The sequence below is a fragment of the Balaenoptera borealis genome (assembly GCF_965194805.1).
Source record: "Balaenoptera borealis genome assembly, chromosome: 9".
Taxonomy (NCBI): domain Eukaryota; kingdom Metazoa; phylum Chordata; class Mammalia; order Artiodactyla; family Balaenopteridae; genus Balaenoptera; species Balaenoptera borealis.
The window spans coordinates 67,737,495-67,757,255 of NC_138873.1; the positions used below are offsets into that span (position 1 = coordinate 67,737,495).

The 19,761-nt window shown below is 43.0% G+C and overlaps 2 protein-coding genes across 9 annotated transcripts in view; one reads left to right on the top strand and one right to left on the bottom strand.

The window, feature by feature from the left end:
• Positions 1–2,191, bottom strand: part of CASP8AP2 (caspase 8 associated protein 2) — a 44,956-nt gene extending 42,765 nt beyond the window's left edge. For all 4 annotated transcript variants that reach the window (XM_082405896.1, XM_082405898.1, XM_082405899.1 and 1 more), the window contains exon 1: positions 795–2,191. In XM_082405896.1, coding sequence (XP_082262022.1) covers positions 795–916 — 122 coding nt within the window. In that variant the 5' untranslated portion in view covers positions 917–2,191. The remainder of the gene's footprint in view (positions 1–794) is intronic.
• Positions 2,192–18,449: 16,258 nt separating this feature from the next.
• Positions 18,450–19,761, top strand: part of MDN1 (midasin AAA ATPase 1) — a 158,290-nt gene continuing 156,978 nt past the window's right edge. For 4 of the 5 annotated variants that reach the window (XR_014248649.1, XR_014248650.1, XR_014248651.1 and 1 more), the window contains exon 1: positions 18,525–18,755. Coding sequence is in view for 2 of the 5 variants with exons in the window: in XM_082405916.1 (XP_082262042.1) it covers positions 18,654–18,755 (102 nt within the window). In the remaining 3 variants the exon portion in view is untranslated. Of the gene's footprint in view, positions 18,756–19,761 lie in introns of all 5 variants that reach the window. The other variant, XM_082405917.1, reaches the window with a different exon arrangement.

Consider the following 19,761-nt stretch of genomic DNA (forward strand, 5'->3'; position numbering starts at 1 on the left):
TGGAGAACCAAAGAAGCCATGTTGAATTATCTGTCGAACATCCAGCAGAAAATGTCTAAATAGACAGTTGGAAAATGGAGTATATAGCACAGAAGACAAGACATAATTGCTACTATTTGCAACAGCCAAGACATGGAAACAACCTAAAAGTGCATCAAGAGATGAATGGATAAAAAAGATGTGGTACAATGGAATACTACTCAGCCCATAAAAAAGAATGAAATATTGCCATCTGCAGCAACATGGATGGACCTAGAGATTGTCATACTGAGTGAAGTCAGAAAGAGAAAGCCAAATACCATATGCTAGCACTTATATGTGGAATCTAAAATCTGATGCAAATGAACTTATTTACGAAACAGAAACAGACTCACAGACATAGAAAACAAATTTATGGTTATCAAAGGGGAAAGGGGGTGGGGAAGGGATAAATTAGGAGTTTGGGATTAGCAGATACACACTACTATATATAAAATAAACAACAAGGTCCTATAGCACAGGCAACTATATTCGATATCCTATAATGAAGCATAATGGAAAATAATATGAAAAAGAATATATATATACATATACATAAATATATAACTAAATCACTGCTGTACACCAGAAACTAGCACAACATTGTAAATCAATTATACTTCATCAATTAAAAAAAAAGACATAATTGCTGTAGCCGAGATTACTCTTGAAATTATAAAGGCCAGTGATTCTCTTGAAAAGGAAGAGGAAGGAGAGGAGGAAAACTTATGTATCAGAATCTCTTGCAAAGAACGATTTTTCACACTTGCTCTCACCTTTCCCCAAATGAGGATCTCAATATACAATGAGAGTTGCTTGTGATAGGAGAGTTGCACCTAAGTGAAGAGGCAAAATTTTCAAAGTTGAGAACCAAGAAAAGAGTTGCAAGCTCACTCATAATCTTTTGAGGAACAATCCCAATGGATTCAGATGTGAAGTCGAAGCAGATGAGAGAAGGATCACCTAGACTTTTGTGAGAGGACAACGTCTTTAAGAGACAGTCTGGAGGAAGTTTCCTTTAAGAAAAAAATCGAGGGAATGAAATAAACATTTGTAGTGAAAAACAAAAACGTGTAGAGAAAGAGTCAGGGGAGAGGGAGAGGGTATTTTTAGGCTCATGGGAAACACTTAATCCAATACAGCAAGACCCCTAAAAAGATGTAAGGGGAAAAGAATAACAAACGCCACATATACTGTACACTATGTGCCAGACACTGGCCTAAAATGCTCTAAATACATTATCAATTTACTTTAAATACTCCCAAAAGTCCTATGGGGTACAGACTATTCTTTTTCCCAATTTACAGATGAGGAAACAGATAAGAGAAACTTGCCCCAAGGTCAAACAGCTGGTAAAAGGCAGATCTGGGCTTAGATCCCAGCTGTCTCTAAAGTCATATGACAAAATCAAGAACATTCATTAGAGAGAAGAGTATAACAAATTTTTTAACGGGCGATCTGTTGTAAAATGGCAAGAAACGCCAGGAGATAACTGGAGTATGGGGATTCTGGCCCTGAAGGCCTCTGTCCGCCTCCTATCAAAGGAGCCCTGAGTGAGATGGGGGAGGGGTCCTGAAAAGAGGCAAGGTTTGGAACTGGAGCTGTGGACAACGGGAAAGACCAGAGAAGAATCAGAATCAATGCCAACTTGATGCCTGAAGCGCAAATCCTGAGATTCTACGAATTACACATTTACATCCGATTTAGGGCCTACTATGTGTTAGGCATGGCTCTCTTCGCTGTAGAGATTAAGATAAACAACTTCTCTGGGCGTAACAGGAGCGGAAACAACCAACATCAATGATCACCAGACACAGGAAAAACCCATTCCTCCAGAGAACCCCATCCGAAAGATTTAATTTAAGAGTACATTCCAAGGGAAGATTGGTTTTGGGGGGGAGGGGCAGGAAGAGCGGTCGAAAGGACACTTCCTACCTGCGCTCACCCTCGCCCCCGCCCCCGCCCGGATACTCTCGAGGGACCACAGAGGGATTGGGGGTGAAAGCCCAGAAGCTGCATCCGAGAGCGGCGGGAACGCGGCTTCCTGGGAGCCCCGGACATCAGACGCGCCATCCCCCCGCCACAGACTCCGCCGCTGCCTTTAACTCCCTGGCTCCCCGGACGCCGCCGGCCTCCTCTCAGAGCACTACCGCGCAGGGCAACCTCTTCCCCAGCAGCCCCGCGCAGACCAGAACCCCGAAGCAACTTACCCGCCCCGCCTGGCCCAAGGTAGCCTAGGGTCCTCTCTGAACACCGAGGTCTCTCTGGCGTCTCCACCAATGCCAGCGCGCTATCAGCACGTGGAGGCGGGATTGAGCGCCCAAGGCCAATCAGATCAGACGCAAGGCACGTCCCCGGCGCACATTCCTAGTTCCCGCCTTTGGGAGGGATTAAAAAAAACACGGTTGGCGCCAAACTCCTGTAGTCTTCTAGGGGCTTCAGGGAAAGGGGCGGGGTCTGAGCTGGCGGGGAAGGAGGGGTGCGGCTCCGCTACCGTCGGGGCAGGACCTTGGCCGAGGTAGGGGCGGTGTCTGGGAGAAGCTCTTTAATGAAAGGGAAAGTAACATCTGAGAAGGCCCTGTCATTTATTTAGTTCTTTTTAAAAAAATAAATTTATAAAAAAAAATAAATAAATAAATAAATAAATTTATTTATTTTATTTATTTATTTTTGGCAGTTTTGGGTCTTCGCTGCTGCGCGCGGGCTTTTCTCTAGTTGCGGCGAGCGGGGGCTACTCTTCGTTGTGGTGCGCGGGCTTCTCATTGCGGTGGCTTCTCGTTGCGGAGCACGAGCTCTAGGCGTGTGGGCTTCAGTAGTTGTGGCACACGGGCTCAGTAGTTGTGGCTCTAGAGCGCAGGCTCAGTAGTTGTGGCGCACGGGCTTAGTTGCTCCACGGCATGTGGGATCTTCCCGGACCAGAGCTTGAACCCATGTCCCCTGCGTTGGCAGGCGGATTCGCAACCACTGCGCCACCAGGAAAACCCTATTTAGTTCTTTATTCTGTTAATTCGATTGATTGTTAACCGCGTGCTAGACAGGTGCTGGGTGCTGGCTCGATGACGATGAGTACGCACTGTTGTTCCCTCAGACACTTTACTGAATGATAAGCAATTTACCTCAGGGAGTTTGGAGCTTCGAGGAGGGGATACCAGGCCAGTGGGGTGGGAGGGAGAGGAGTGCTTTTTAGAGGTAGACTACCGGCGTCGTCTCTTAGAACCTGCAGGAATCTGAGGTGCCTGTAGGGTCTAGCCTCCGGAGGCTGGGCCTGCGCCATTGATTGGTGGGGAAATAAAGCCAACTTCCAATGCTACCTCAACGAGGGATTTGATCTTGATCCCTAGTCCTTTCCTCCTGTTTTGTCCACTTTAACAACTTGCAACTGTCATAACAATTTATTGCATATTTTTAAAGTTTTCAGAAAGGCCCCATTTGGGAGAATATGTTCTCTGGAAGAATACTGGTTTCCTAGATTCTCCCCCAGCCACCTACCTTCGCTTCTGAAGAGAAGTTAGTCAGCCAGCATTCCAGGTAGTGGAAAGGGAAAGAGTAGAGGGTGTGCAATCACAAAGCATTCGGTGTTGCTGGAGCATAAAGCGCGAGGTGAGGCTGGAGAGGGAGGAAGGGGTGAGACTTTGAAGCCGCCATAAGAGCTTGTCTTAGGGCGGGGATGGGGAGCGCCACTGAAGGATTTTAAGCTTGGGGTGCTGGTGATCTGATTTGCATTAGTAAGATCTGTTGGCCTTGAGAAGCAGGATTTTGAGATGCTGTTGCAGTGATCCAGGCTAGAGAAGATGAGGACCTGAGGGAGATGGCAGGTAGGCTAGGGGATTGATTTTAGAATATGTAGGAGATGAAAGTGACAAAACTTAGCAATTGGTTGAATACTGGTTTTCACCATGAGGGCTTAATGATAGCATTCATAAAAAAATATTTATTGGGGCTTCCCTGGTGGCGCAGTGGTTGAGAATCTGCCTGCCAATGCAGGGGACACGGGTTCGAGCCCTGGTCTGGGAAGATCCCACATGCCGCGGAGCAACTGGGCCCGTGAGCCACAATTACTGAGCCTGCGCGTCTGGAGCCTGTGCTCCGCAACAAGAGAGGCCGCGATAGTGAGAGGCCCGCGCACCGCGATGAAGAGTGGCCCCCGCTTGCCACAACCAGAGAAAGCCCTCGCACAGAAACGAAGACCCAACACAGCCATAAATAAATAAATAAAATTAAAAGTATGTGTCACATTAAAAAAAAAATTTATTGAGAAAATAGCATATTTGCCTCAAAAATAACTAAAGATTTCCAGCAAAATTATCTTCCAGAAAAGAATGACCTTATAATTTAAGCCCTTACAAAGTCTCTCATTTTTACTGGTACTCTCTTAAATGGGGGAGGGGGGGAAGATGGGTATAAAAATATTTGCTTGGAAAGACCTCATTGCCAATTTGGCATACTTACAGAAGCCAACTGAAGGAATCAGTATTTTTCTTAAGGAAACAAAGTAGTAGTTTTGCTTTATGGACTCTGAACTCACAATTGCAAATGTTGCTAACGTAAAAGCAATTTCTGAAGAAGATCTTCATGTAATCTATGAGATACAGTGTTAAGGGGAAAAAAGTACAATGAAAGAATGAGAAAAAGAATATACATATATTTGCTTGTTTTTGCATAACGATACATTAGAACCTCATAAAAAGGGTACCGTATGGTATCTTGAAGCCACCACTTAAGTATTTTTACATGGAAATATGCATGGCTTTTCTTGCTTTTTTAAATTACAGCTTTATTTAGATATAATTCACATACCATATATTTTACCTATTTAAAGTGTTGAGTTTGCCTTTTTATAACCTTTTACTTTTGAACTATGGAAGTGTTTCATATATTAAAAGATTGAACTAAATCAGAAGGAAAAAATGCAGAAATGGAAAATAAATCTAAATAAATGAAACTGTGTAAACAAGAGAAATATAGCCACATAGACAAAATCATTATTTTTTTTAACATCTTTATTAGAGTATAATTGCTTTACAACGGTGTGTTAGTTTCTGCTTCATAACAAAGTGAATCAGCTATACATATACATATATCCCCATATCTCTTCCCTCTTGCGTCTCCCTCCCTCCCACCCTCCCTATCCCACCCCTCTAGGTGGTCACAAAGCACCGAGCTGATCTCCCTGTGCTATGCGGCTGCTTCCCACTAGCTATCTATTTTACATTTGGTAGTGTATATATGTCCATGCCACTCTCTCACTTCGTCCCAGCTTCCCCTTCCCCCTCCCCGTGTCCTCAAGTCCATTCTCTAGTAGGTCTGTGTCTTTATTCCCATCCTGCCCCTAGATTCCTCGTGACCATTTTTTTTTTAGATTCCATATATATGTGTTAGCGTACGGTATTTGTTTTTCTCTTTCTGACTTACTTCACTCTGTATGACAGACTCTAGGTCCATACACATCACTACAGATAACTCAATTTCATTTCTTCTTATGGCTGAGTAATATTCTATTGTATATATGTGCCACATCTTCTTTATCCATTCATCTGTCAATGGACACTTAGGTTGCTTCCATGTCCTGGCTATTGTAAATAGTGCTGCAATGAACATTGTGGTACATGACTCTTTTTGAATTATGGTTTTCTCAGGGTATATGCCCAGTAGCGGGATTGCTGGGTCGTATGGTAGTTCTATTTTTAGTTTTTTAAGGAACCTCCATACTGTTCTCCATAGTGGCTGTATCAATTTACATTCCCACCAACAGTGCAAGAGGGCTCCCTTTTCTCCACACCCTCTTCAGCATTTATTGTTTGTAGATTTTTTGATGATGGCCATTCTGACTGGTGTGAGGTGATACCTCATTGTAGCGAAATCATTATTTTAAGTGACATTTGAACACAGCGCTCTGACTGTACATCATGAGTGGGATATATTCTAAGGACTAAAAGAACTGCAGAGAAATCTTATACCTCACGCAGCAGTTTTATTGTTAGTGTTAACATTGTAATTTTAAAACTATTTTATGTATATTGTAGGATAAAGAAATATGTAATATGTTAATATTTTTAGGAATTAAGATATTTAGTGAAAGAGAAAAGAGATCCAAGCATGAAATCAAAAAAAACTTAAGGGTGAAATCCTATACTATTTTGTGTGAATTGGAAATGTCAGCATGAACTCATGATTTTTTAAAATACATATCCCTTATTTCTGTTCCTTAAAGGGTCTGGAAGCAATGATACCCTGTAGCAATATGTCATTAACACACCTGAGACCCAGATCAGGATTTCTAAATACTATTTTCCACTGGAAGGGAGATCTGCTGAGAATCCTCATCGCCTGAACAGGTTAGCTCCTAAGGGCAGAGAGCAGGATGAAGAAGGAGGGGGAGTCTATCAAAAAGGAACAAGTGCAAGATACTCAGTATCCTGAATATGGGTAAGTGGCTAGGCTTAACATTTCCAGTGATAGTATTTTTTACAGTTTTTAAAAATTCTCTTACTCAAATAATGCAGATGAAAGTGCTTTGGAAATTTGTTAGAAATCTCAAAAAGTGCATCTAGTTGTGGTAAATAAAGATGCCTGCAAATTATTTGCTACTCCTCCATTGAGAAGTGGAGTCTAATTTCCAGCCCCTTCAATCTGGGCTGGCTTTAGTGACTTGCTTGACCATTGGATTCAAGGACAGTGATGTTCTAGGACTTCTGAGATCTTGCAGTCTCTATGCAGGCTTCTTCTTGGAGATCTCTCTCTCTCTCTTCTCAACCCCAAGTTGCCATGTAAGCATTCCAGCTTACAGTTCCAGCTGAGCCCAGCCTTCCAGCCTTCCCTGCCAAGACACAAGATATGTGAGTGAACCCATCTTGAACCCTCCAGACCAGGCCATCTACTAACTCAATACCACTGAATGCCCTCAATCAACATCTCATGGAAGAGAAGAATTGCCATCCGAGCCCTGCCCAAATTCCTGAACCCCCCAACTGTGAAATATTATTAATGGTTGATGTTTTTAAGTCACTATGTTTTAAGGTAATAATTTGTTACAAAGTTTTAGATTACTGGAACAGTAATGGTAATGACAGAACAAAATAATGCAGAGTTTTATTAAAATTGTTACATGAAATATGAGAATGGAAGGCCAAAGGAGGACTGTTTTTTTTTTTGGAAATTCATCTCAAGTAGTTATCACTTCACTACTCTTTTCATTCCTTTTCTTTTTTAATTAATTAATTTATTTTTGGCTGCGTTGGGTCTTTGTTGCTGTGCACGGGCTTTCTCTAGTTGCAGCGAAGGGGCTACTCTTCGTTGCGGTGTGCAGCTTCTCATCTCAGTGGCTTCTCTTGTTGCAGAGCACAGGCTCTAGGCACGTGGGCTTCAGCAGTTGTGGCTCGCGGGCTCTAGAGCGGAGGCTCAGTAGTTGTGGCACACGGGCTTAGTTGCTCCACGGCATGTGGAATCTTCCCGGACCAGGGCTCGAACCCGTGTCCCCTGCATTGGCAGGTGGGTTCTTAAGCACTGAGCCACCAGGGAAGGCCCAAAGGAGGACTTTAATGTTTGAGGAACTTAAATTAATAATCACTCCCATTTATAGAGTATAGTAATTAAATTCCCTTCAATATTTTAAACTCCATTTATAAATGTAATGCATTTGATCTGTTTTTTAAACACTTCATACTCGTAGAACAAACACAAAATCCCTGACAATTAAAACATTCCTTAGTGTTACCGAGTCTAAGCTCATACTGCTCACCACACGACAGGCCAATAATTGAGAGACGAGCTGTTGGGACAAGGAATAACAACCTTATTCGGAAAGCCAGCAGACTGAGAAGATGGTGGGCTCATGCCCCAAAGAACCATCTTACCTGAGTTAGAATTCAGGCTCCTTTTATACTAGAAGGGGAGGGAGTAAAGTCAAACACTTCCTGGTTCCCATCAGCCTCAGGAGGGAATGTGTTAATTTCTTCCTCCCTGCAGTCATTCACAGGTGGGGCTGGTCAGGATGTTTCCTGTGATCTAAACAAAGGTATTCTAGCTTAATTCTCATTACCTGGGAAGCAGGGTTCCCAGCTATGGGCCATTATGTATAATTTAATCTTATAGGCAACATCCCTTTAGTGATTAACTTGTAATAGAATACAAAAGGTTCTTCCTTATTACATCAGTACCTAAACATGTAGTGAATCCTCAAGTTCTCTCAATCATTCTAATACTTTTAACAACATTGGTCAACTTCTCTGACTTTTCAACTTAAAATCAAAGGTCTATGAATATGGTGAACTTATCTGCATTTCAAAGTAATATATCCACCGAGAACAGGAAAAAAAAAAGAAAAAGATCTAATCCAGGGAAACTTGGAACACAGTACTTTGACTATATATCTTTAGTTTAAAACAAAAAAGCAAAGAAACAAACAAAAAACAAATTTAAAAAACCTGCAAACAAATTGTAATCTCCATTTAGTAAGTTTGCTGTTTACAGTGGTATGAAGGTAGCAATTCTGAAATTATACTGTGTATATTGTAAAGCTGAGAAATGAAGAAATATATTGATTATTGTGGGAGCCAGAGTTTTCACTATGGGAAAAGGATGATACAAATATGGAAAGGAGGAAGATAAGGAGGGACCCTGTGTTTTGGGATTGGATTAGAGTTATCAGTATGAACTTATGATTTGAATATGTATGTCTATATACATGTGTATATTATATATATTCATATTTACTATCTCTCTTCTCTGAAAGGGCCTAGAAGAAGTGACACACCAATAACAATGAGCACTCATACCATACAGATCTTGGTCTCTAAATACTATTCCTCAATAAAAGGAACTCTTTAGAGATATGGATGATCCAGGAGTGGAGCAAGAGGGAAAAAAGATGATCCTGAAATACCTTGCTGTACCAGAAAGTAAAGAAGTGTTCACAGTATGATGGGGGATGTGTGCAAGAGCAACTGCTTATGGGTGAGCCTGGATAATGGAACACTCTGAAATTGTTTGCCAAAAATTATGAATTGGTACATTTTTCTGGGGAAAAAGTCCCTAGCTTTCAATAGGCTATTGAAATTGGCCATTGGGCATTACCTTCCTTATTGATGATTTAATTCTAAAGAAATGGCTCCCAGGTCCTTGAGGAAAAATTCCTGATTTGTGAAACTGGCAAGAAGCTTATTTTAAAAGACTTACATATATTTGAAAAGGAGAGTGAAAGAAATTCTGAAAGAAAAGGGAGGGGTGGGACTTCCCTGGCGGTCCAGTGGTTAAGACTCTGCACTTCCACTGCAGGAGGCATGGGTTTGATCCCTGGTCGGGGAACTAAGATCCCACAAGCCGCCCTGAAGCCAAAAAAAAAAAAAAAAAACACCAAAAAGGGAGGGGTGAATGGGGGAGAGGAGGAGTTTCTTCCCTTATTTTTCAACAGGGAGAATAAGCCTCTTAATTTGCATTTGTTCCTACACAGTTTATAAGTAGATAGGGAACTCAGATAGTGTATCAGTTTCTAAACAAATATATTTATTTTATAATTCACATAAGTGATTTAATTAAGTAAATTGCTCCTGGTTTTCTCAGTCACCTAAATACCTGGAAGGATTGAATATTTATTAAATGCCTATTATATGTGTGACAAACTAAGTTGAGATACAAAGATGAATAAGGCAGATCCTGTGTTCCAGGAGTTTTTATTCACCCTGGGAGATAGACACAGAATCAGAACTTTTAGAGAAAAACCAAGGCCTAGGAAGGTTAAGTCATTTAACCCAGGTCACAGCGAGTTAATGGAAAAAAGTGCAACCTTAATGACTCAGGTCTTTAGATGCTGGTTCAGCACTCTCTGAACTTCACATAATACTTCTAATGATATCCTAATGAGGTGCCAGTAATTTTTTTTTAACTTTAAAAAAATTTATTTATTTTATTCATTTTTTATTTTTGGCTGCATTGGGTCTTTGTTGCTGCACGCAGGCTTTCTCTAATTGTGGCGAGCGGGGGCTACTCTCTGTTGCGGTGCCTGGGCTTCTCACTGCGGTGGCTTCTCTCGTTGCGGAGCACAGGCTCTAGGCATGTGGGCTTCAGCAGTTGTGGCTCGCGGGCTCTAGAGTGCAGGCTCAGTAACTGTGGCACACAGGCTTAGTTGCTCCGCAGCATGTGGGATCTTCCCAGACCAGGGAGCGAACCCGTGTCCCCTGCATTGGAAGGTGGATTCTTAACCACTGTACCACCAGGGAAATCCCGCCAGTAATTTTTTGATGGTAATAACTAGAGGTTAAGGAAGAGGGCCTGGGAGAAATGAGAACTCTTACACCAGGTGTTTCCTGAATTCTGAATCCCACAAATTTTTAGCTTTTATTTGCATTTTCTATATTCATTTTTTTAAAAAAATCTTTTATACTATAAAACAAAAAAAAGATATAGATTAAAGAATCTTACTCATTAAATTCATTGTAACTACCACCCTGGTCATGGAATAGAACTTAGACACTTCTTTCTAAGCCCTGTCCCAGTCATAGCCCCTCTCCTCCTCCCAAAAAGTAATTACTACCCTGACTTTCAGAGTAAAAACTTTCTTGCATTTTGTCATTGTTTTATTAACCAAGTTTGTAAGCACCATAATTTAGTTTTCTGTGTGTTTTAAAAATTTGATGTCTTATAAGTCTCAGTCTTAGTCATTTCAGCTGCTATAACAAAATAACATAGACTGGATGGCTTAAACACCAGACATTAATTTCTCACAGTTCTGGAGGCTGGGAGGTCTGAATTCAAGGTGCCAGCAGCTTCAGTGTCTGTTGAGCGCCTTCTTCCTAGTTTACAGACAGCTGCCTTCTTGCTGTATCCTCCCACGGCAGAGAGCCAGGGCTCTGGTTTCTTCCTCTTCTTGTAAGGGCACTAATCCCATCATGAGGGCTCCAGCCTCATGACCTCATCTAAATGTAATTACCTCCCAAAGGCCCCACCTCCAAATACCATTTTTTGGGGAATTTGGGCTTCAACATATGAATTTTGGGGAACAGAAGTATCTTGTTCACAGCAGTCTCTTATAATTGACAGTTTCCCCCTCCCATACCTTTCTTTTTCTTTATCTTTCTATATATATTTTTCTCTTTCTAATATTTATTTATTTGGCTGTGCCAGGTCTTAATTGCAGCACGCAGGATCTTCGTTTCCGCGTTCGGGATCTTCCTTGTGGCATGCAGGATCGTTAGTTGCGGCATGCAAAATCTTAGTTGTGGCATTTGGGGTCTAGTTCCCAGACCAGGGATTGAAACTGGGCCCCCTGCATTGGGAGCGTGGAGTCTTAGGCACTGGACCACCAGGGAAGTCCTCCTTTCTTTTTCTTTAAATTGATCTCTTAAAAAACTTGATTTTTTGACCTGCAGAATCTCCCAACAGTCTTGAGTTTTTCTGATTACATATTCATGGTTCAGTTTAGCATATTCTTCTGTCCTCTTTATTTTTTGCAAATTGGCAGCTGGATCTAGAGATTTGATCCTTTTGACAAGACCATAGGTGGCATTATGTTCTTTCATCAGGAGCCACCTAAAGTCTGGGTTTTTTTGCTCCTTTTGTGATGTCAGCAACCATTTATCAATTGATTAATTGGATGTTGCAAAGTGGTGATATTCTAATTCTGTCAATTCTTTTTTATATTAACTGGAATTTTTTTTTATAGTAATCTTTTATTTATTTATTTATTTATTTATATATTTTTATATTTATTTTTGGCTGTGTTGGGTCTTTGTTTCTGTGCAAGGGCTTCCTCTAGTTGCGGCAAGCAGGGGCCACTCTTCATCGCTGTGCGCGGGTCTCTTCACTATCGCGGCCTCTCCCGTTGCGGAGCACAGGCTCCAGACACACAGGCTCAGTAGTTGTGGCTCACGGGCCTAGTTGCTCCGTGGCATGTGGGATCTTCCCAGACCAGGACTCGAACCCATGTCCCCTGCATTAGCAGGCAGATTCTCAACCACTGCGCCACCAGGAAAGCCCTTAACTGGAATATTTTAATGAAGAGACACTTATCATCTATTTGGTTACCCAGTAGGACAAGGTACAATTCATATATGAAAAGCAAGATAAAATTTTGATCTTTTCCTTTTACTTACCAGCTTTTGAGATTTATTTCTTGTTCTCCAACGGTAACCAATTTTTAAAAATATTATGTATTCATGGATTTAGACATATACAACAGGTTTCAACTCATTGCAGTTGTTAGCCTTATTGAAGCTCATATTGTACTATCTTTGGTCAGTGGGAGCCTCTTCAAGTTGGTATTGTAAGGGAGGGAAAGAAATCTTTTTCCTCTACCCATTTTGGGTTCACCAGCTTGGGCCCCGTAAATTAGACTAACAAAAGACATTAACAAGAGAAAAACAGACATTTATTAACATGTGCATTGTGCATACACATGGGAGCATTCACAGATGAGTAACTCAAAGGGATAGTTAGAACTTGGGCTTACCTAGCATCTTTTTTTTTTTAATATAAATTAATTAATTAATTTATTTTTGGCGGCACTGGGTCTTTGTTGCTGCGTGCGGGCTTTTCTCTAGTTGCATCAAGCGGGGGCTACCCTTCATTGCGGTGTGCAGGCTTCTCATTGCGGTGGCTTCTTTTGTTGCGAAGCACGGGCTCTAGGCGCACAGGCTCAGTGCAGGCTTCAGTAGTTGTGGCATGCGGGCTCTAGAGTGCAGGCTCAGTAGTTGTGGTGCACAGGCTTAGTTGTTCCACGGCATGTGGAATCTTCCCGGACCAGGGCTTGAACCCGTGTCCCCTGCATTGGCAGGCGGATTCTTAACCACTGTGCCACCAGGGAAGTCCATTACATGGCATCTTAAAAAAAGAACAATAAATTTTCTTTAGAGAAGTGACAAGACAAAGGAAAGAACTTTGAGCTTCTAAGAGTGGCAAATTGTAAGAAGGCAAAAATATGGGGAAATTAGTGGTAAATACAGGCTAGGTTGTTTTTTTTTTAAATTTTTATTGGAGTATAGTTGCTTTACAATGTTGTGTTAGTTTCTGCTGTACAGCAAAGTCAATCAGCTACACATATACATATACACCCTCTTTTTGGATTTCCTTCCCATTTAGGTCACCACAGAACATTGAGTAGAGTTCCCTGTGCTATTCAGTAGGTTCTCATTATCTATTTTATACATAGTAGTGGTATATATGTCAATCTCAGTCTCCCAATTCATCCCACCGCCCACTTCCCCCTTGATATCCATACATTTGTTCTCTACATCTGTGTCTCTAGATCTGCTTTGCAAATAAGTTCATCTGTATCATTTTTCTAGATTCCACACATAAGTGATATTATATGTTTGTTTTTCTCTTTCTGGCTTACTTCACTCTATATGACAGTCTCTAGATCCATCCACATCTCTGCAAATGGCACAATTTCATTCCTTTTTATGGCTGAGTAATATTCCATTGTATATATGTACCACATCTTCTCTACTCATTCCTCTGCTGATGGACAGTTAGGTTGCTTCCATGTCCTGGTGATTGTAAATAGTGCTACAATGAACATTGGGGTGCATGTATCTTTTTGAGTTGTGGTTTTCTTCTGGTATATGCCCAGAAGTGGGATTGCTGGGTCATATGGTAGTTCCATTTTTTTTTTAAAGTTTTTTTTTAAATTTTATTTATTTTTGGCTGGGTTGGGCCTTTGTCGCTGTGCGCAGGCTTTCTCTAGCTGTGGCGAGCGGGGGCTACGCTTTGTTGTGGTGCGCAGGCTTCTCATTGCGGTAGCTTCTCTTGTTGTGGAATACGGGCTCTAGGCGTGCAGGCTTCAGTAGTTGTAGCACACAGGCTCATTAGTTGCGGCACACGGGCCATAGAGCATGTGGGCTTCAGTAGTTGAGACACATGGGCTCAGTAGTTGTGGCACAGGCTCTAGAGCACAGGCTCAGTAGTTGTGGTGCACGGGCTTAGTTGCTCCATGGCATGTGGGATCTTCCCGGACCAGGGCTCGATCCCGTGTCCCCTGCGTCGGCAGGCGGATTCTTAACCACTGCACCACCAGGGAAGTCCCGGTAGTTCTATATTTAGTTTTTCAAGGAACCCCCATATTGTTCTCCATAGTGGCTGTATCAATTTACATTCCCACCAACAGTGTAGTTATAGTAAGGTTTGTTAATAGTTTCCTCTGATGCTGTCTCCGGGCTGATAAGGGTCTAAAGTTGTCTCCAGTGATTAGCTTCTGTCTTTCCTGGTAGAGATAGAAGAGGGGACACTTTTATAAATTAATGGCAAATAGGGGGAGGGCAGAGAGCTTTTGTATAGGCATACCTTGTTTTATTGTGCTTCGCTTTATTGTATTTCACAGATATTGTGATTTTTACAAATTAAAGGTTTGTGGCAACCCTGCATTGAGCAAGTCTATGAGCACCACTTTTCCAACAGCATTTGCTCACTTAGTGTCCCTGTGTCACATTTTGGTAATTCTCGCAACATTTCAAACTATTTCATTATTACTATATTGTTACTATATTATGGATACCTGCGATCAGTGATCTTTGATGTTACTATTGCAAAAATATTACGACTTGCTGAAGGCTCAGATGATGGTTAAGTTTTTGGCAATAAAGTATTTTTAAATTAAGGTATGTAATTTTTTTAGATATGTTATTAATAGCACACTTAATAGACTATAGTATAGTGCAAACATACTTTTAAATGCACTGGGAAACCAAAAAAATTATGTGACTCACGTTATTTTGATGTTTGCTTTATTGTGGTGATCTGGAACCAAACCTGCAGTATCTCCAAGGTATGCCTGTATCTGTTTCTCTCAATTGCCTTCAGTTCAAGAAAGCTTATATACCTCTTAGACAAAGAAGCAATAAATTTGTGAAGAAATTACATGACAAAAGGGGTTTGGGCTAGGGGCAGTAAATTGTAGGAAAGAGACTAGGAGATATATGGAAGATAAGGGTTGTTTTAGTAAGTTTGTTTCTACAGACCCATTTGAATGTTGATTACCAGTCTCAGGTGACAATGATGTTCTTCTATTGCTGGTTCAGGGAGGGCACATTTCTCATGGGAAATTTGATGGCCTGGTTTTTTTTTTTTAATTTATTTTATTTTATTTATTTATGGCTGTGTTGGGTCTTCGTTTCTGTGCGAGGGCTTTCTCTAGTTGTGGCAAGTTGGGGCCACTCTTCATCACAGTGCGCGGGCCTCTCACTATCGCGGCCTCTCTTGTTGCGGAGCACAGGCTCCAGACGCGAGGCTCAGTAATTATGGCTCACGGGCCCAGTTGCTCCGCGGCATGTGGGATCTTCCCAGACCAGGGCTCGAACCCGTGTCTCCTGCATTGGCAGGCAGACTCTTAACCACTGCGCCACGAGGGAAGCCCTGATGGCCTGTTTTTAAGTAGAAACATCTGCATCTGTTGTTTCCAGAGTACCTTTAGCTCAAAATAGTCAGTATGCCAAAGTGCCATATTTTGGGGTGGCATGTCTTGAAATCCTTCCTGCCAAAGCAGCATGTTTTGGGGGTGGCATATTCTCCTACCCTTTTTTACCTGAGTCCTTTTGACGTGACCCTAGTAGTCTTTTAAAAAATATATTATTTTATCTTTTATTATTGAAATTTCCAAACATATACAGTAGTAGAAAGGCAAGTCTATGGACTCCCACTACCCAACATCCAGTTTCAATAATTATCAATATATTGCCAGTCTTGTTTCATCGATACCTACACATCTTATCCTTGTTGATTATCATTAGCATTACTTTTAGAGCTTTCTTGAGGCATAATTCACCCACTGGAAGTGTGCAATTCAACGATTTTAGTAAATTTATAGAGTTGTGCCACCATCACCACAATCCATTGTTAGACATTTCCATCACCCCAAAATGTTGCCTCGCAGCTGTTTGCAGTCAGTCCTTCTTCCACTCCTATATCCAGGCAACCACTGACCTGATCTATCAGTTTAGTTACTTTAGAGCTGTTGACTTTCCTGCTGCTGCCCAATAAAAGTCTTGGGATTTCTCTTAACAGTCATCCTAAGTATTCTTTTCACATTTTTCTGTGTTGAATCTCTCACTTCCTAGATACCATATCTTCCTCTTTCTTGGTTTATACCCTCATACAGAGGAGCAACTTTTTCAACATATTCCTGAGAAAGGGTATATAGGGGAGGAAAAATAATTTTCCTCTACCCTTCTGAGTCCTTGGCTGAGAGCCCTGTAATAAAAGACAGATTAACAAGAGAAAAACAAACATGTTAATTAACATGTATACTTCAGGTATACATGGGAGATACCCAGGGAAAAAATTGAGTCACTCCACAAGTGTGGGTAATTTTTCATCTATTGTGCTATGACCTCTCAGGGAACCCTCTCAATTATCTTGGATTTTTTTTTATTATTAATTAATTTATTTGTTTATTTTTGGCTGTGTTGGGTCTTCGTCGCTGTGCGCGGGCTTTCTCTAGTTGCGGTGAGCGGGGGCTACTCTTCGTTGTGGTGCGTGGTCTTCTCATTGCGGTGGTTTCTCTTGTTGCGGAGCACGGGCTCTAGGCACGCAGGCTTCAGTAGCTTGGCTCGCGGGATCTAGAGCGCAGGCTCAGTAGTTGTGGCGCACGGGCTTGGTTGCTCTGCGGCATGTGGGATCTTCCCGGACCACGGCTCGAACCCATGTCCCCTGCATTGGCAGGCGGATTCCCAACCACTGTGCCACCAGGGAAGTCCCTCTTCTTGGAAATTTAAAAATATTATTTATTTGGAAATGTATTCTGTCCCATTTTCATAGTTCACTTGTTCTGAAAGTTCTGCTGTTGAGTTTGAGTTCCCCAAGGAGCAAACATTCAAATCCTGGACAAAAATTCAAATTGAAATACATTTTTAAAAGGTTTAAACTTCCTTTGGAGATCTACCCATGTCAGTACAGAAGTATCTACTCCCTTTTAAAACACTTTTTAGAGGTAGAATTTACAAAAGTGCACAAATCTTAAGTGTACAGTTGATTTTTTTTCTCTTTTGTTATCTACCAGAGTAACCACAACCCAGGGGAAGATAATGAAACATTTCCGTCTCCCTAGGAGGTTCCCTTAGGCCCTTTGCAGGCAATACCCCCCAAAAGCAACCACTAGTCTGACTTTGTCATTATTTTGGCTTGTTTATGAGCTTGAAGTAAATGTACTGTTAATTTTTATGTACTCTTCAACACCCCTCTTCACAGTGCCTGAAGACTATTCTATACCTTACATACTTTATTTCATTCCCATGTCAATGAAAATAATCAATAATCTATAATAAGAATAGAAAAGAGTTTTATTTGAGCCAAACTAAGGACTAGCCTGGAAGCCAACTTCCCAGATTACTCTGAGAAGCTGCTCCAGAGAAGCATGGTTTCCAGCACAGTTTTATATCTTGTCAGAACAAAGAACATTAAACAAGACAGGGTTACATTCCTTCAAGGTTTTAAAAAACAACAACACACACACAGATCAGCAAGTACACAGCAAGCCAGCATGGCCTTGGCACCTGGAAAGGAAGTCTTATCATCAAAGGAGTACTAGCATAAGCATCCCAGGAAGAGAGACATTTAATCTTTATATTTAACATGGACATTCTTTACTTCTGGTCAGTGTGCTCTTTTCTTTAATAATTAGAGCAGATATACAATTTATGTCTGATAGGCCATAAACAGGCTATTTTAGTTAGCATAAAATTCAAGTTAACTCATGCATAAGCCAAGAATGACTTTCATATATGTCAATATGTGAAAATTTCTTTTATCACCCATCTTAACATTTATATCCAATATTTATATTAAGAATGCTGCAAGGGACTTCCCTGGTGGCGCAGTGGTTAAGAATCTGCCTGCCAATGCAGGGGACACGGGTTCGAGCCCTGGTCCAGGAAGATCCCACATGCTGCGGAGCAACTAAGCCCGTGTGCCACAACTACTGAAGCCCGCGCGCCTAAAGCCCGTGCTCCGCAACGAGAGAGACCATCGTAATGAGAATCCCGCGCACCACAACGAAGAGTAGCCCCCGCTCAGCACAACTACAGAAAGCCCACGCGCAGCAACGAGGACCCAACGCTGCCAAAAATTAAAAAAAAAAAAGAATGCTGCCAGGGCTATGCTTGTTACACTTGTGTGTGAATTTCCACAGACCAGAGGTCTAAAAAGGGAATTGCTGGGTCCGAAGAGGCGAATCTGCTTTTCATTCCTATCTGATCTTTTCGCCTGTTGAGGCAGAAGGATCCCATACCCCAGGCTCCCTAGCTTCTCCCGCATGGCGGAATCTTCTGTCTCGCTATCCCACCACTCGTCGTCTCCGGACCTCCCATCACAGCAAGCTCTTGCCTCGGTTCTACTAAGCCATTTCTGCTCGGATTCCCCAGCGGGAGTTGCCCGGATAGGGACGCCAGCGTTTCCGGTGCCGAGGGGGCGGGGCCGGCGTCGCGGGGCGGGGCCGGCGCCTCAGGCCTGCGCCGTCGCAGGCCGGTGACGTAGTGCGCCGCGTGCTCCCCCCACGTGTGCTGCAGCTTTCTGGGTGTCCGCGGAGAAGCGGCGGTTGTTTTCTCTGGGGGCGAAGTTGGTGGCAGCTCTGGCGCGGGGACCTCAGCGGCTCAGGGGCTCTGAGCGCGAAGCAGGGAGCGTCGGTGGCCGTCTGGGGCGGAGGGCCCGCGGTCATGGAGCACCTCTTGCTGGAGGTGGCGGCCGCGCCTCTGCGGTTAATCGCTGCCAAGAACGAGAAGAGCCGCAGCGAGCTGGGCAGGTTCTTGGTCAAGCAGGTAAGAGAAGGAGCGAGAGGGAAAGCGCCCGGCCGCCCCTGCCACCCCCCTGGCGCGTGCCCCAGGGCCCTGCGCGGAGACGCAGGGGACAGGAAAGCGGCGTCTTGTTACTCTGGCCCGCTCCCCAGGGCTGGCCCGTGGCGGAGGCGTCCGCGCGCGTTTGAGAAGCCAGGAAGGAGCCTTCTGTTTTTCTCGGGGGGAGAGACTTGCCTTCCCCTCTCCACCGACTTACCCCCTTGCAGCGCCCTGACTGCGTGCGGCAGACGTGGCCTTCGGAGAGAAATGTGGGTGGTTTTTCTGTAATTGAGGTTGTGTGTCTGCCCTTTTGACATGTGTATTATCTAAGTGTGCCGAGTCCAGTCACCCTGTTAGCTTGGGTGAATGTTTCCTGTCTGCCCAGTCCCGACTTCTCGGCCCACTGACAAGCATTAATTGTGTTCCTGCTCTGCCTAGCACACAGTGTGGCACTTTGAGGAGACATAAATTCGTTAAGGTCTCTGCCCACAGGGTATTTAGTGTCTATCTTTAGAGACCGTTCATAAACACAAAACAACTGATGGACAAAGCGAGACGTTGAGTGCATAATTTCTAAGCCATGGGAATTATGAATTGGTTTTCTGGGAAATGGGTGCTCTGGCCTTTTAAGAGCGATCTCTCGTTTACCACCAGCTGTCTGAGTTTTTTCACGTGGCATTTTAACTTCGTGTTTTGTGCTTCCCCACCCCCCACCCCCATATCTGTTAGCTTCTTTTTTAAAAATTAATTAATTATTTATTTTTGGCTGCGTTGGGTGTTCGTTGCTGTGCGCGGGCTTTCTCTAGTTGCGGCGAGCGGGGGCAACTCTTCGTTGCGGTGCGCGAGCTTCTTACTGTGATGGCTTCTCGTTGCGGAGCACGGGCTCTAGGCACACGGGCTTCAGTAGTTATGGCTCGCGGGCTCCAGAGCGCAGGCTCAGTAGTAGTGGCGCACGGGCTTAGTGGCTCCGTGGCAAGTGGGATCTTCCTGG